The sequence below is a fragment of the Melanerpes formicivorus genome, unplaced genomic scaffold (assembly GCF_026170545.1).
Source record: "Melanerpes formicivorus ecotype bairdi unplaced genomic scaffold, bMelFor1.0.p_v2 SCAF_60, whole genome shotgun sequence".
Lineage (NCBI taxonomy): Eukaryota > Metazoa > Chordata > Aves > Piciformes > Picidae > Melanerpes > Melanerpes formicivorus.
In genome coordinates this window covers 2,783,661-2,798,875 of record NW_027142412.1, presented here as the reverse complement: position 1 = coordinate 2,798,875, position 15,215 = coordinate 2,783,661, and the positions used below count along the sequence as shown (strand labels likewise).

Here is a 15,215-nt window from a genome sequence, read left to right as displayed (position 1 = left end):
GCTGAGCTCAACCTGCAGACCAGGCTGCTGAGCACTTGCAGACCTACGGAGCAAGGCACAAAGAGAAGGCTCTGAGGAGACCTAATTGTGGCCTTCCAGTAGCTGAAGGGGGCCACAAGAAAGCTGGGGAGGGACTTTCCTGTGCCCTGCATTGCTGTTAGGAGACCTGGGTGGCTTCCCCCACCTTGGACACATGGAACTTTGTGAGTCCTCAGGTCTCCTGCTCTCATTTTGCTGCTCTTCCTGCTGGTCCAAAAAGCCAGGGCTTGTAGGTGCTGTGAGCAGCACTGCTCCTGGGTTTGGGGGTAACACCTCACCCCATCCCTGCTCCACAGGGCTTGTAGGTGCTGTGAGCAGCACTGCTCCTGGGTTTGGGGGTAACACCTCACCCCATCTCTGCTCCACAGGGCTTGTAGGTGCTGTGAGCAGCACTGCTCATGGTTTGGGGGTGACACCTCACCCCATCTCTGCTCCACAGGGCTTGTAGGTGCTGTGAGCAGCACTGCTCCTGGTTTGGGGGTAACACCTCACCCCATCTCTGCTCCACAGGGCTTGTAGGTGCTCTGAGCAGCACTGCTTATGGATTTGGGGGTAACACCTCACCCCATCTCTGCTCCACAGGGCTTGTAGGTGCTGTGAGCAGCACTGCTCATGGTTTGGGGGTGACACCTCACCCCATCCCTGCTCCACAGGGCTTGTAGGTGCTGTGAGCAGCACTGCTCCTGGTTTGGGGGTGACACCTCACCCCATCTCTGCTCCACAGGGCTTGTAGGTGCTGTGAGCAGCACTGCTCCTGGTTTGGGGGTGACACCTCACCCCATCTCTGCTCTAAAGTAAGAGCACAAAGTCTCCTGGCTGTTCCTTGGCTCCGTGGTGATTCCTGGGATGCTTTCCAAGCTCCTTTCCATCGATTTTATCCATCCCATTCATAATGTGAACATTGCCTGACTCTGTTTGCTGTAGTAGGAGGAGGAGGGTTTGTTTATCGAGCTGTCACCGTGATGGATCACACATTCACACCAACTCCCTGGGCACCCAGAAAGGTGCCAGGAGGAGGGGGCACATTGTGCCAAAGCAGAACCACAGAATCATGGAACTGTTTGAGTTGGAAAACACCTTTCAGATCATGGAGTCCAACCATTGACTCACCCCCACCATGGCCATTAAACCACGTCCCCAAGTGCCATGGCCACACATTTCTTGAGCAGCTCCAGGGGTGGTGGCTCTGCCTGGGCAGCCTGTGCCAATCCCTGACCACTCTTGCAGCAAAGAAACTTTTCCTAATCTCCAGCTTCAACCTCCTCTGGCACAGTTCCAGGCCATCTCCTCTTGTTCCATCACCTGATGCTAGGGAGAAGAGACCAAACCCCACCTCACTCTGACCTTTCGGGGAGTTGTCTCCCCTCAGCCTCCTCCTTCCCAGACCGTGGTCCCCATCAGTGTGGCTTGGCATGGCATGGCATGGCTGCCAGCCCCAGGTGATGCTCCTGGTGCGTTTGGTGAGGGTGGAAACCTAGATAAGCAGCACAGGGGAGCCTGGGCTGCTCTTGTCCATGCAGGAGCTGCCCTGGCAGCGGGGAGTGACGGGAACACATCCGCAGTGGCAGGCGAGAGGCGGCGGGGAGCCGGCGGGATGGCAGCAGGGGCGAGGAGGGCGTCACAGCCGAGGCAGCATCCCGGTCCCCGTCACCTCCGAGGTGTGTGGGTGCCACTCAGGGCCCAGCAGCGGCTGTCACAGCTGCCTGTCACCGCTGAGGCCGGGTGGCAGGGCTCCTCTGCACGGCGGCTGTCAGAGACGCGCCGGAGGCGGCTGTCACCCCGCGCCCGCCTGCCTTCCCCCCTTCCCTGCTCCCCTCCTGGCACGTCTGATCCCATCAAGCTGTTGACTCAAGGCTCAGCCCTGCGTGCTGAGCAGGAGCCCTGACCTTTGCCTGTGTGGTGCTGCAGAGGAGGAGAGCACAGAGGCTTTGGGGTGCTGGGGTGGAGGGTGGCACCCGTTGGCATCGGGTGCCCAGTGGCCGGGTTGCTGCTGCTCTGGGAGGATGGATGTGCTGGGTGGCAAGATGCTGGGGAGCAGGGTTTGGCTTTTGGGGAGGTGCATGGAGGGAGGCAAAGGGATGGGGGCTTGGCCAGGACGTCCTCATGATGCTACTCTGGGTACTAGTTATGTTCTTAGACTCACAGAATGCTTTGGGTTGGAAGGGACCTCAAAGATCATCCAGTTCCAACCCCACTGCCATGGGCAGGGACACCTCCCACCAGCCCAGGGTGACCTGGCTCAGGTAGAGCTGAATCTCCCCTCCCCTGAGCTATAATTGCTCTCATTCTTTGTTGCTAAATGCCTTGCTCACAAAGGCAGGGGGGGAGGGCACAGTGGCAGGGATTCATCCGGAGCCAACAAGGGCCAGGGCAGACACTTCCTTCCCCTCTGCTGCCCCGGAATTCAATTAAGGATAAAGCAGCCTTAGCTCTGGATGGTTCATAGATGGCTCAGAGAATGCTTTGGGTTGGAAGGGACCTCAGAGATCATCCAGTTCCTGCCTCCCTGCCATGGGCAGGGACATCTCCCACCAGCCCAGGTTGCTGCAGGCCTCATGCAGCATGGCCTTGAGCACCTGCAGGGAGGGGGCATCCACAGCCTCCCTGGGCAACCTGTGCCAGTGCCTCAGCACCCTCACTGCAAAGAATTTCTTCCTGATCTCCAGTCTCAGTCTCCCCTCTTCCACTTTCAATCCATTGTCTCTCATCCTATCACTACAAGCCCTTGGAAAAAGTCCCTTCCAAGCTTTCCTGTAGCCCCCTTCAGGTCCTGGAAGGCTGCTCTAAGGTCTCCCTGGAGCCTTTTCTTCTCCAGGCTGAACAGCCCAAGCTCTCCCAGCCTGTCCCCATAGGGCACATCCATGCTCATTAGATAGCACTTTGGAGGAGGAGATGGGAGAGGCAATTCTTAAACCTGCATGCGAGGGGAATTAGGGCACAGAGAGCTCTGATCTCCCAGCCACAGAGGAGGTGGCTGGTGCTAAACGCTCTAAGCAGTGAGTGACACCAGGGCAGGGGAGGTCAGGAGCCATCAATCGTTGCGGGGCAGCTCAGGGTTGTTAGCGTGGGCTGGAGAGCTGCCAGCCGAAGACAGAGGGAGGTGGGCAGCTGGCTGTCATGCTTCAAAGCTTGAGAGGGTCAGCTTTAGCCAGGTGCCTCAGCACTCTGCAGCTGGCTCTTCTCCATCACAGGCTCCCTATGACAAAGCTTGGTGTGTCCCCCTCCCCTTCCCCCCTCCCCCGGCAGCGGTGAGTCCTAGCTGTGAGATTCTGGTTTTCATTCTTGCAGTTCCCTCTAATTGTGGCGATTTGGAGGTTGTGACAAGAGTACCTCCCTTGGTGGAGGGGTTGCTGCATCCCATCCTCCCCAAAACCCCTTCAGGCATCACCCCCATTTAACATTGCCCAGGCAGGAGCAGCTTTCCCCCCAGCTGAGCATCACACAGGTTAAAGGGGAGAATCTCCAATTAACCTCACTCCCCCACACCCCAAACCCTCGGGACCGTTTGGGGGATGTGTGTGCGCCTTTCCCTTCCCTGCTTGGCTTGTTTCCCCCCCCACCCCAGCTCTGCCAACAGCAGGTCTATTGTTAACTGCTGCCATCCTCCCCGTATCGCTGCCTCTAATGAAGATAATTAGCCGTGAATCGCCGAGGTCTCGTTGTGGTGAGGAGGTTAAAATCCCCGCTACACTTTAATACATTTTTGCAGCGACCACATTTAGAAAGTAATTAAAAGGCTGAGCTGCCTTTGCCTGCGTTCCCTCTCCACCCCCCTCCCCTCTCCCCAGGCCAGCAGGATTTAATTGAGGCCAGCCGAAAGTTGGTGGAAATAAATCGTGGCTGATAAAGCAGAGGTGGTAATTTCATTCTAGGAGAGGAGCTGCTCTTGCCTGGGTGTTTAGTTCATCAAGGATCCGTGTTGGAGGGAGGACTTTATTTTGTGTAATGTCATTTGCTGATGAGCAAAAGGCATTTAGGGAGTAGAATCAGAGAATGCCTTGGGCTGGAAGGGACCCTGCAAGGTTATCTAGTTCAACCTCCCTGCAGTGAGCAGGGACACCTCCAATTAGATCAGGTAGCTCAGAGCCACATCGAGTTTGACCTTGAACGTCTCCAGGGATGGGACCTCCACACCCCCCTGGGCAGCCTGTTCCAGTGTCTCCCCAGCCTCACTGTGAACAACTTCCTCCTGATGTCCAACCTAGATCTGCCCTGCTCCAGGTTCAAACCACTGCCTCTCGTCCTACCACTCCAAGCCCTTCTAAAGAGTCTCTCCCCAGCCTGCCTGTAGGTTCCCTTCACATATTGAAATGCAGCTCCAAGGTCTCCCTGGAGCCTTCTCTTCTCCAGGCTGAACAGCCCCAACTCCCTCAGGCAGATGTCGTAGGAGAGGTGCTCCAGCCCCCTGATCGTCTTTGTGGCCCTCTTCTGGACCCACTCCAGCAGGTCCATGTTCTTCTTGTGCTGGGGACCCCAGAGCTGGACATGGTGCTCCAGGTGGGGTATCACCAGAGCAGGGCAGAAAGGCAGAATCTCCTCCTGGGACCTGGTGGCCATGCTGCTTTTGATGCAGCCCAGGATGCAGTTTCTGTAGGGAGGGATAGTGCACAGGCATGGGGTGCTCCTGCTCTGTAAAGCATCGGCCTGGAGAAGAGGAGGCTCTGGGGAGACCTTAGAGCAGTCTTCCAGTACCTGAAGGGGGCTACAGGAAAGCTGGAGAAGGACTTTTGACAAGGGCTGGAAGTGACAGAGCAAGGGGCAATGGATTGAAGCTTGAGGAGGGCAGATTTGGGCTGGAGATTAAGAATCAGCTCTTTAGAGTGAGGCTGGTGAGACTCTGGCACAGGTTGCCCAGGGAGGTTGTGGATGCTTCCTCCCTGCAAGTGTTCAAGGCTAGGTTGGATGGGACCCTGGGCCACCTGGTCTGGTGGGAGGTGTCCCTGCCCATGGCAGGGAGGTTGGAACTGGATGATCTTTGAGACCCCTTCCAATCCAAACCATTCTATGACTCTCCAGGGCTTGTGGGCATCCCTGGCAGGTTCAGATAAGGGGGTAGTGGGGAGGTGGTGGTCCAGGAGCCCGAGGTGGGTTGTCTGAAGGGCTGGTGAGAAGCCTGGCTCACAAATCTCGGCGAGCTGCTGGTCTGGTGTCAAAGAGCAGATGCAGGCCTGGGGGCAGCAATTACCTTAATCGACTCTATTGTCTTTCAGCATCTTAATTGCTGGCTGTGCTGGAGGGGTGATGGGGGCTGGAGTGGTGGAGTAAAGGGAAGGATCCAGAGCAGCTGCTGGTGGGAGGTGCAGGAGCCGGCCGGGTTCGGGGGCGCTCCCAAAGCTGTTCCCGGGAAGCAGCAATGTAAATGTAACCTTCAGAGCGGGAGCGCAAGCGGAGCGCCGCCCGCCCGCGATATTAAACCGGGAGCTGGAGGCAAACAGAGGCTCTCCCCGAGGGCAGGGAGCCGGCAGGGAGCCTGTTTGCCGAGGGATTTTCTGGCGTGCTGAACAAACAGCCCAGCTCCGCCGCCCGGCTCCGCACCACGGCTCGGCTGGCCCCGAGCTCAGGGCTGCTCTCTCGGTCCTGGGAACCCTCTCGAAGCCCTGATTGAAAACCCAGCCTTTGAACCACGGACTCGTTAAGGTTGGAAAAGACCTCTAAGATCGTCGAGCTCAACCTTCAGCCCAGCCCCACCGCGGCCACTAAACCAAGTGCCAGGGCCACAGGTTTCCTGAACACCTCCAGGGCTGGGGACTCCACCACCTCCCTGGGCAGCCTCTGCCAAGCCCTGACCGCTCTTGCAGCAAAGAACTTTTCCCTGAGCTCCAGCCCAACCCTCCCCTGGTGCTAGGGGGTGAAAGCAGACTATTCACACACCTGCTTAATTCTGTGTCTCCATCTCTGCACCTGATGAGTTTCCTCTGCTGCTGTGAATTTGACTTTAAAAAAAGAATGAGGAGTTGATTGGCACGACCAGAGCCAGAGCCCTGCCAGGGTGCATCACACATCCTTCCACAATTAATGACATGAATGAGTGAGTTGATGAGGCTGTGTTCAGCCCACGGCAGAATCAAAAGCCAAACCCAGGGTTTGTGCTTGGATTTGTTTGTCCTAGCCTGGACTTCGTGGCTGTAACTTGGTTCCACGAATGCATTTGCCCCAGGGTGATGTGTGTGCAAACCTCCTGCCTGTCTGCAGGGTTTGGTGTGCAAAGGGATGCAGCAGCTGCAGAAATGTCTGCTTGGAAAGCAGAGTGCTCTGTCCAGTGCTTGGGAGGAGGCAGAGGTTCTTTGAAGTTCAGAAAGTAGGTTTTCCTACACTGAGTAACACAAGAAATTAAGACACAAAATGACTTTGATTCCTCTCCCCTAAGGCAGGAAGCCTTGGGAGGGTTTGAGATCAAGACTGACTGCTCTCTTTCTTCCAGGAGTCTCAGATTGGAGGGGGGGAATTTGCACTGATGCTGTGCCCCAGTCCCCAGCGTTGATGCCCTCCCTGGGGCTGAGCATCCCCCAGGGCAGGACCTCTCCCATGACTTGTGCATGCCTGCAGGAGGAGGATGAAGGTCTCTGCCCTTGCTGAGGCAGGAGAGGCAGTCACAGAATCATAGAATTGCCTGGTTGGAAAAGACCTTAAGGTCATCAAGTCCAACCATAACCTGACATCTCCACAACTGTTAGACCATATCCCTAAGATCCTCATCCTAATGTCTTTTAAACACCTCCAGAGATGGGGACTCTACCACTACCCTGGGCAGCCTATTCCAGGTCCTGGCAACCCTTTCAGGAGAGAAATTGTTCCTCAAGTCCAACCTAGACCTTCCCTGGGGCAACCTGAGGCTGTTTCCTCTTGTCCTGTCACTTGTTCCCCCACCTCCCTGCAGCCTCCCAACAGGGAGCTGCAGAGAGCCAGAAGGTCTCCCCTCAGCCTCCTTTTCTCCAGGCTGAACAGCTCCAGTTCCCTCAGCTGCTCCTCATAGGACCTGTGTTCAAAACCTCCTCACTGGCCTCATTGCCCTTCTCTGAACCTGCTCCAGCACCTCATTGTCATTCCTGTAGTGAGTCCATGGCACTGGCATGGCCATCTTGTTAATGACCTGCCTTCTCCAGCCAGCACTGATGAACTTATCTCATTTTCTTTAGTGAGCCAAGGTCCTGTTCCCCTTTCTCCCTCCTTTCCCCCTAGAAGGAGAGCACTGAGGCTGCTTTTCACTTTGTTCTGCTGTTTCAATCCCAGTTCAGTTGCCTTCTGAGCAGCTGGCACTTGGCTCTCTGTTCAGTTGCACTGATGTCTTCTTAACTAATGAGGGAGTTGCTGTTTTGCCTTGATTCTCCCCTTCTTGAGTCATCAGGACATGGCTCTGACAGCTTTGCAGTCCTCTTTGGTGCCCAGATGGGTGCAGCACCCGTGGGGCATCACCTCCCACCTCTGGGTGCTGGGTGGGGGAGACCCCAACTGCCAACAGCCACAGGCAGAAAGGTTCTTGCTTTCCAGACAGGGAGCCCCAGCAAGGGTGTCTCTAAAGGGCAATATCCAGCAAACCTCGCTTTCTGTGGGCATCCTTTGCTCCCCTCTCCAGGAAGCTGAGCCCCTGTGCTCACCTTGGTGTCCCCCCTGATGGTTTTCCCTCTCTGCCCCCACAGATACTCTGTCAGTGCCTCGCTGGTCCCCGCAGATCCCTCGCCGAGACCTGGGAAACTCCATCAAGCACAGGTATGCCGCAGCACTGAGTGAACGCCCCCTCTTGCTGGGGGACCAGCACCTCCCTTTTCATCTCTGGGCCAGGATGCTATCCCATCCCATCCTATCCTAGCAGCCCATTTAAATTCCATTTCAGTTCTGATCTGCTGTCGATAAGGCTTGAGTGCCTGTCGATAAAAGCTGTGCCCTTATCCCTGACCTTCAGCAAATTCCCCAGCTCCGGATTATTGCCCTTCCAGATCTACCTCAGGAAGGAAAAACACTTCAGATAGTCTTGGTGCTGCTACTCAGTGGGGCAACCACTTCTCTGATGGGCTGGAAAGTGAAGTCCCCACGGCAGGGAGGGGTTTTGGGGGGCGCTGGGATGGGTGAAGCTGAAGAACTGTAGCAAGCTGGTGGATGGTGCTCCTCCTGGGCAATTTGGAGTTTCTGTATAACCAGCAAAGGGTTCAGATTTGTCCTCTGGCATCCCTAGAAAGATGCCTCAACACCTGCAGCAGTGTTTGAGGGCAGCAAGGAAAGGATGAATTGGGGCTTGGGAGATAAGCATGGCTTGGGAGATGCTCCTGTAAGGAGCACAGATGAGGTGGTGCAGCTTCATCTTTTCCCCTGGCCACTCTCCATGTCTCTCTCCACAGGTTTTCCACCAAGTACTGGATGTCCCAGACCTGCACTGTCTGTGGGAAAGGAATGTTGTTTGGCTTAAAGTGCAAAAACTGCAAGTATGGAGCTGTTCATGTTGCTCCTTGATGTTACACAGGGGGGGTGGGTGGGGGAAACTGCAGGGTTTGCTGGTGGAGCTGAGCAGGAGCTTGGGCACAGGGAGACCAAGCAGCCTCTCACCTGCTCATCCTTGCAGGAAGCTTTAATGAGCTGTGAAACTGGGGGAAGCTTCCCACAAAGTGAGGCTGAGCTCGGGTTTGCACGGTGGGGCTGGGAGCAGGCTCCTTGGGGAGGATGCTGCTCACCAGACCTTGGCTCTGCTTGTACCAGAGCTCTGAGTCAGATCCTGACAGCTTCCTTGCTCGCTGCAACCCCTGGCCTGGCTTCAGATGCCCGCGGTGTGGGGCTAGAGGTGGAGTTATCTGCAGGAGGTGGATGGAGAGTGGCTCGGATGGGAGCATTGCCTGAGTCAGGGTAGCTGCAGGCACAGGATGGGTTCTGTCCGCGGTCTTGGGCTCTGTCCTCCGGTTTTTGCAGCAGAAAAATGTCTTGTGGCCTCTGCTTCTTGGCCATGCTCTGACACCAACCCACCCCAAACCACATTTAAGCTGCAGTGCAGCTGAGAGGGGGCTGTAAAATTGGGCAGGACTGGGAAAAGAGAGAGAGGCAAGGCTGGGGCCACTTCTGCTGCCTCCAGTCCGGTGGAGCCCAGTATCACACAGCCTCCAGCACTGAGTGAAGCTGCTGCTGGAGGCAGGGCTTGCCTTTTCTGGGGCTGGGTGCTGGTATCAGGCTGCTAGTCTGAGTTAGCTGGAGCTGTGAAGTGATCACCATGGGTGCTGGGGTTGATTAAATGCTGATGAGTTAGCACATTGGGATTTAAACCTGGAGCAGAAATCCCTGGTTGCCCTGCAGCTGTGGGGTTCAGGAAGGGATATTCTCAAACATTTGTGATCTTAAAGCCATGATTTGCATGCAGTGCTCCAGCAGCTGGAGGCTTTGCTCCTGCTGGGGCTGCTGAGGGCTGGTCCCTGTGCAGGGGGAGGGATGCTGGGACTTGCCCTCACGATGTTCCTGCTCTGTGTGGGTCCTGCTGCCTGTAGTCACTCAGAAGAGAGTAAATAAATTCCCTGGTTGCTGAAGGTTTGGGTGGATACCAAGGGTTAGGTTTGCTGGATTTGCTGTAACCACCCAGCCCTGGTGCTGCTTCCCCTGGAAACTGGAGGGGATTGAGCAGGTAAACCAAAAACCAGCTCCCAGGAACTGGAGGGGATTGAGCAGGTAAAACAAGCAAACGGCCCCCAGGAACTGGAGGGGATTGAGCAGGTAAAACAAGCAAACAGCCCCCAGGAACTGGGGGAGAATGAGCAGGTAAAACAAGCAAACAGCCCCCAGGAACTGGGGGAGAATGAGCAGGTAAAACAAGCAAACATCCCCCAGGAACTGGGGGAGAATGAGCAGGTAAAACAAGCAAACAGCCCCCAGGAACTGGGGGAGAATGTGCAGGTAAAACAAGCAAACAGCCCCCAGGAACTGGGGGAGAATGAGCAGGTAAAACAAGCAAACAGCCCCCAGGAACTGGAGGGGATTGAGGAGGCAAAACAAAAACCAGCTCCCAGGAACTGGAGGGGATTGAGCAGGTAAAACAAACAAACAGTCCCCAGAAACTGGGGGAGAATGAGCAGGTAAAACAAATAGCCCCCAGGAACTGGAGGGGATTGAGCAGGTAAAACAAACAGCCCCCAGAAACTGGAGGGGATTGAGTAGGTAAAACAAGCAAATAGCCCCCAGGAACTGGAGGGGATTGAGCACGTAAAACAAACAAACAGCCCCCAGGAACTGGAGGGGAATGAGCAGGTAGAACAAAAACCAGCTCCCAGAAACTGGAGGGGAATGAGCAGGTAAAACAAACAAACAGCCCTCAGGAACTGGGGGGAAATTAGTAAGTAAAACAAACAAACAACCCCCAGAAACTGGGGGAGAAGTAGCAGGTAAAAGAAACAAACAGCCCCCAAACAGCCCCCAGAAACTGGGGGAGAATGAGTAAGTAAAACAAAAACCAGCTCCCAGAAAGTGTATGGGGGGGGGGGAAGGAGCAGGTAAAATAAAACAACCAACCTCCAGGAACTGGGGGTGGGAAAGAGTAGGTAAAACAGCCCCCAGAAAGTGAGAAGGATGAGCAGGTGAAAGAAACAAATAGTCCCCAGGAACTGGAGGGGATTGAGCAGGTAAAACAAAAACCAGCTCCCAGAAACTAGGGGGAAATGAGTAGGTAAACCAACCAACCAACCAACCCCCAGAAACTGAGGGGATTGAGCAGGTAAAAGAAGCAAACAGCTCCCAGAAAGTGGTGGTGTGGGGGAATGAGCAGGTAAAATAAAACAACCAACCTCCAGAAACTGGGGGTGGGAAAGAGTAGGTAAAACAAACAGCCCCCCAGAAACTGGAGGGGATGGAGCAGGTAAAACAAGCAAACAGCCCCCAGGAACTGGGGGAATGAGAAGGTAAACCAAAATCCAGCTCCCAGAAACTGGGGGGGAGGGAGGGGGAAATGAGCAGGTAAACCAACCAAGGAGCCCCCACATGCCCTCCAATCCTCAAGCACCAGGTTAATCTCTTCCTTTCCCTCTAGGAATGGCTTTGCAATAAAAGGCAACACGTGCAGCTCCTGGATTTTCATTACCCAGCTCACTGGCTTGCAGCCACTGCCTTTGGTTTGGGTTTATTTTTCCCCTCCCCTCCTCCCCCCCCCCACCCCTTTTCCATCTTTCCCCTTGTTTGTTTTATTTATTTATATTTTTCAGCTCCTTGTTTTTTTTATTCCCTGCTTCCCCAGAGGCTCTCCCTGCTCTGCAGCAGAGCAGGAGCCAGGGACTCGTTTCCATCCCTAATTAAGGAGGAACAAAAAGGTTTGGGGGCGATGGGAGCCTGCTTATGCCTATATACATGACCCAGGGGTGAAGCCCTCCACGGAGCCCTTGCTGCAGCTCTGTGAAAGCAGGGCAGAGCTCTGCAGAATATTCAGCGTGGCCATAAATGCTCTCATTCTTTGTTGCTAAATGCCTTGCTCACAAAGGCAGGGGGGGAGGGCACAGTGGCAGGGATTCATCCGGAGCCAACAAGGGCCAGGGCAGACACTTCCTTCCCCTCTGCTGCCCCGGAATTCAATTAAGGATAAAGCAGCCTTAGCTCTGGATGGTTCATAGATGGTTCAGAGAATGCTTTGGGTTGGAAGGGACCTCAGAGATCATCCAGTTCCTGCCTCCCTGCCATGGGCAGGGACATCTCCCACCAGCCCAGGTTGCTGAGGGCCTCATGCAGCCTGGCCTTGAGCACCTGCAGGGAGGGGGCAGCTACAGCCTCCCTGGGCAGCCTGTGCCAGTGTCTCAGCACCCTCAGTGGAAAGAATTTCTTCCTGATCTCCAGTCTCAGTCTCCCCTCTTCCACTTTCAATCCATTGCCTCTCATCCTATCACTACAAGCCCTTGGAAAAAGCCCTTTCTAAGCTTTCCTGTAGCCCCCTTCAGGTCCTGGAAGGCTGCTCTAAGGTCTCCCTGGAGCCTTTTCTTCTCCAGGCTGAACAGCCCCAAGCTCTCCCAGCCTGTCCCCATAGGGCACATCCTCCTCTCCTATGTTGGTTTGGGGAATTGGCTTTGCCCTGAGTGTGGGTCAGCAGAAATGATCATTTTGGGCATCCTCAAGCTGGCTGCTGGCTGCCTGGTGCCCTGCAGCCAGCAGGGAAAGGCTTTGGGGGTTCTTCTGCCCATTTCTTGGGGCAGGTGCACCCAGCCAGGCTCCTGTTTGCCTGTGTCCTCCTAGCCAACCCATCCTGATGCCCCAGCAGGACCACAGGGATGTAGGAAGGTTTGTCCTTGGCAGAGGAAGAGTAAGACTGCAGGGGTGCAGGAGGATTTGTCCATGGCAGAGAAAGAGCAGGCCCACAGGGGTGTGGGAGGGTTTGTCCATCCTGGATAGCCTGTTCCAGTGTTTCACCACTCTCATCGTGCAGAACTTCCTCCTGATGTCCAACCTAAGCCTCCCCTGCTCTGGTTTCAAGCCATTGACCACAGGCCCCTCTGAGCAGTCCCTCCCCAGGCTTCCTTAGGTCCCCTTCAGATGTTGAAAGGCAGCTCTGAGGTCTCCCTGGAGCCTTCTCTTCTCCAGGCTGAATTCTTTCAGTCTGTCTTTGTAGGAGAGGTGCTCCAGCCCTCTGCTCATCTTGGTGGCCTCCTCTGGACCTGCTCCTTCAGGTCTTTGCTGCTTCCTGGCTGCATGCCTCTGGCCACGCCACGGTTGCTCCCCCATCCCCTCTGCTTCTCACACCCTTTTGTCTCTTCCCCCCCAGGCTCAAGTGCCACAACAAATGCACCAAAGAGGCCCCTCCGTGTCACCTGCTGATCATCCACCGCGGAGGTAAGGACCTTTCTTCCCCCTTCTGCCTCCGGGGGCTGTCGCCAGCAGGTAAAACTTTCCGAAGCCCCCCGGGGCGATTCGGGAGCCCCGACGCTCGCTGCCGGTGGGTGGGCTGGAGGCTCCCGAAGCGCTTTGGGAGCTCGGTGAAAATTTTACCCACCGTTTTTCTCCGCTTGTAGGGAGACGAGCCGTGCGGGGCGAGGCAGATTTGCATTGCAAACCACTTCCACCCACCCTTCCCCCGCCTCCTTTTCTTTTCAGATTCCCCACCGCCCGGGGTAAGTCGCAACAGGTTTGAGCCTTTTGCTACCGTCGAGAGCTTAGGGCAGCCGTGCGGGACCCCCTCCTCCCCCTCCCTCCCCCCTCAAAACCAAACCGAACAACCCTCCGACCACAAAGCTGTCCCACGGCGCTGTTGTGGGCGCATGGGGGGATGTCCCCCTTGCCAGTGGGGCCGTGGCCGTGCTCCTACGGATGCTCGTGGTGCTTTTGGAGCTGCTTTGCCCTGCTCTGACCCAGCCTAAAATATCCACAGAGGAGGGAGGAGTCTGCAGCAGGACAACAGGCGGCGCTTCCCACCTCTTTTCTTCCAGATTTTGGCTGAGCGCTCCCCGACGGCCAGAGGACTGAGACCGCCTAAGGGAAAGGCTTCCAGGCCCCTTTGCCTTGACTTTTAAGCTCTTAAGGCCGTTGCTCTGTGTTAAATGCCACCAAAAGCACGCTCGTGGGTTGCATCGTGGGGGAAGGCATTGTGTTGGTGGCACCTTGCCAGACGAGTGAGGATCTGTAGCTTGGAGGGAGGCAACTCTGCAGCCTCTGCTCTGGCCCTCATGCCCTTGCTTGCAGCAAGCTGGGGTAGAAGAGGGTCGAAGAACCACCCCTGACATGCTCTGAGCTGCTACAGACGCTGACCAGGAGGCAGGGAAAGCAAGAGTCTCACACTGCCAGGGGCTAGTAGGCTCCTGAGATGGGCAGAAACTGGGGGTTATGGCTGTGATCTACAGTGCTGCAAGAGCTGGGGCTGCCTGCTGTGTGCTTTAGCTCTGGGGTGGCCTCAGCATCAGTGAAACAGCCACCACCCGCCCTGCCTCCCCCCAACCTCTTCCATGTTTTCCCCTGCAGCCAGCTTGTTCTCAAGTCCCCCAGGCTGCAGGCTGGTCTTTTGCTTTTAGTTCCCCTGCAAGAAACTCTCCTCCAAGAGCAGGCTGCCCTGAGCCAGCTCCTTCCTCCTGCCTTGCAAATCTGCAGTGAGGAAGAGGATGAGAGGATGGTGCCTCCTGCTGCTGCTGCCTGACCCCCCCAGCTCATGGGGTGGCCACGGTGGCTGCTGAGCCTCCCTGAACTGCAGCTGCTCAGCAGGAGGAGAGATGCAGCTTTCATCCCAGCATGAGGGTCTTTAAGCCCCCCACATCCCAGGGGGGTTTGGCTGTACCCTGGGGCAGGGGCTAGGCCAAAGGCTGGCTGCCCCCCCGGGGCAGGAGCCGAGCGGCGTCTGGATTGCTTTGGAGAGCGATTCAAGAGCGGTTTGCAAGCTCAGGGTTGACCCCCGAGAGCTCCTTCAAAGCTCTGATGTCTCTTTATCTCTCTCCCCTTCCTCTCCATCCCCTCTGCCCCTCTCTCCCTTCTCCCTCCAGCGCGGTTAGTCCGGACAGAGTCAGTGCCCTGCGACATCAACAACCCCCTGCGGAAGCCCCCGCGGTACTCGGACCTGCACGTCAGCCAGACGCTGCCCAAGACCAACAAGCTCAACAAGGTGAGCTGCTCCCCCTGCCCTGCCACCCCCTGGGTCACCCCACCCCCACGAAACATAGGCTCAGAGAATGGGTTGGCTTGGAAGGGACCTCAAAGATCATCCAGTTCCAACCCCCTGCCATGGGCAAGGACACCTCCCACCAGCCCAGCTTGCTCCAGGCCTCATCCAGCCTCCAGGGAGGGGAAAACCACAGCCTCCCTGGGCAGCCTGTGCCAGTGTGTCACCAGCCTCAGTGGAAAGGGTTTCTTCCTACTCTCCAGTCTCAATCTGCCCTCCTCAAGCTTCAATCCATTGCTCCTCATCCTGTCATCCCCAGCCCTTGTCAAAAGTCCCTCCCCAGCTCTCCTGCATCCTCCCCAGCTCTCCTTGTACTGGAAGGCTGCTCTAAGGTCTCTCTGGAGCCTCCTCTTCTGCAGGCTGAGCAGCCCCAACTCTCCCATCCTGACTCATAGGAGAGGTTTTCCAGCCCTTTGATCATCTTTGTGGTCTCCTCTGGACCCACTCCCATCAAGTCCAGGTCCTTCTTGTGCTTGAGGCACCAGAACTGGAGGCAGTGCTGCAGGTGGGGTCTGAGCAGAGCAGAGGGGCAGAATCCCCTCCCTTGACCTAGTGGCCAGGCTTCTTTTGATGCAGCCCAGGACACAGCTGACCT

General features: G+C 56.2%; 1 protein-coding gene across 1 annotated transcript in view; it reads left to right on the top strand.

The window, feature by feature from the left end:
• KSR2 (kinase suppressor of ras 2) overlaps positions 1 to 15,215 on the top strand; it is an 85,145-nt gene that overhangs the window by 29,059 nt on the left and 40,871 nt on the right. The window contains 4 exon segments of the mRNA XM_068161803.1: positions 7,677 to 7,746; positions 8,373 to 8,456; positions 12,743 to 12,810; positions 14,445 to 14,563. Coding sequence (XP_068017904.1) covers positions 7,677 to 7,746; positions 8,373 to 8,456; positions 12,743 to 12,810; positions 14,445 to 14,563 — 341 coding nt within the window.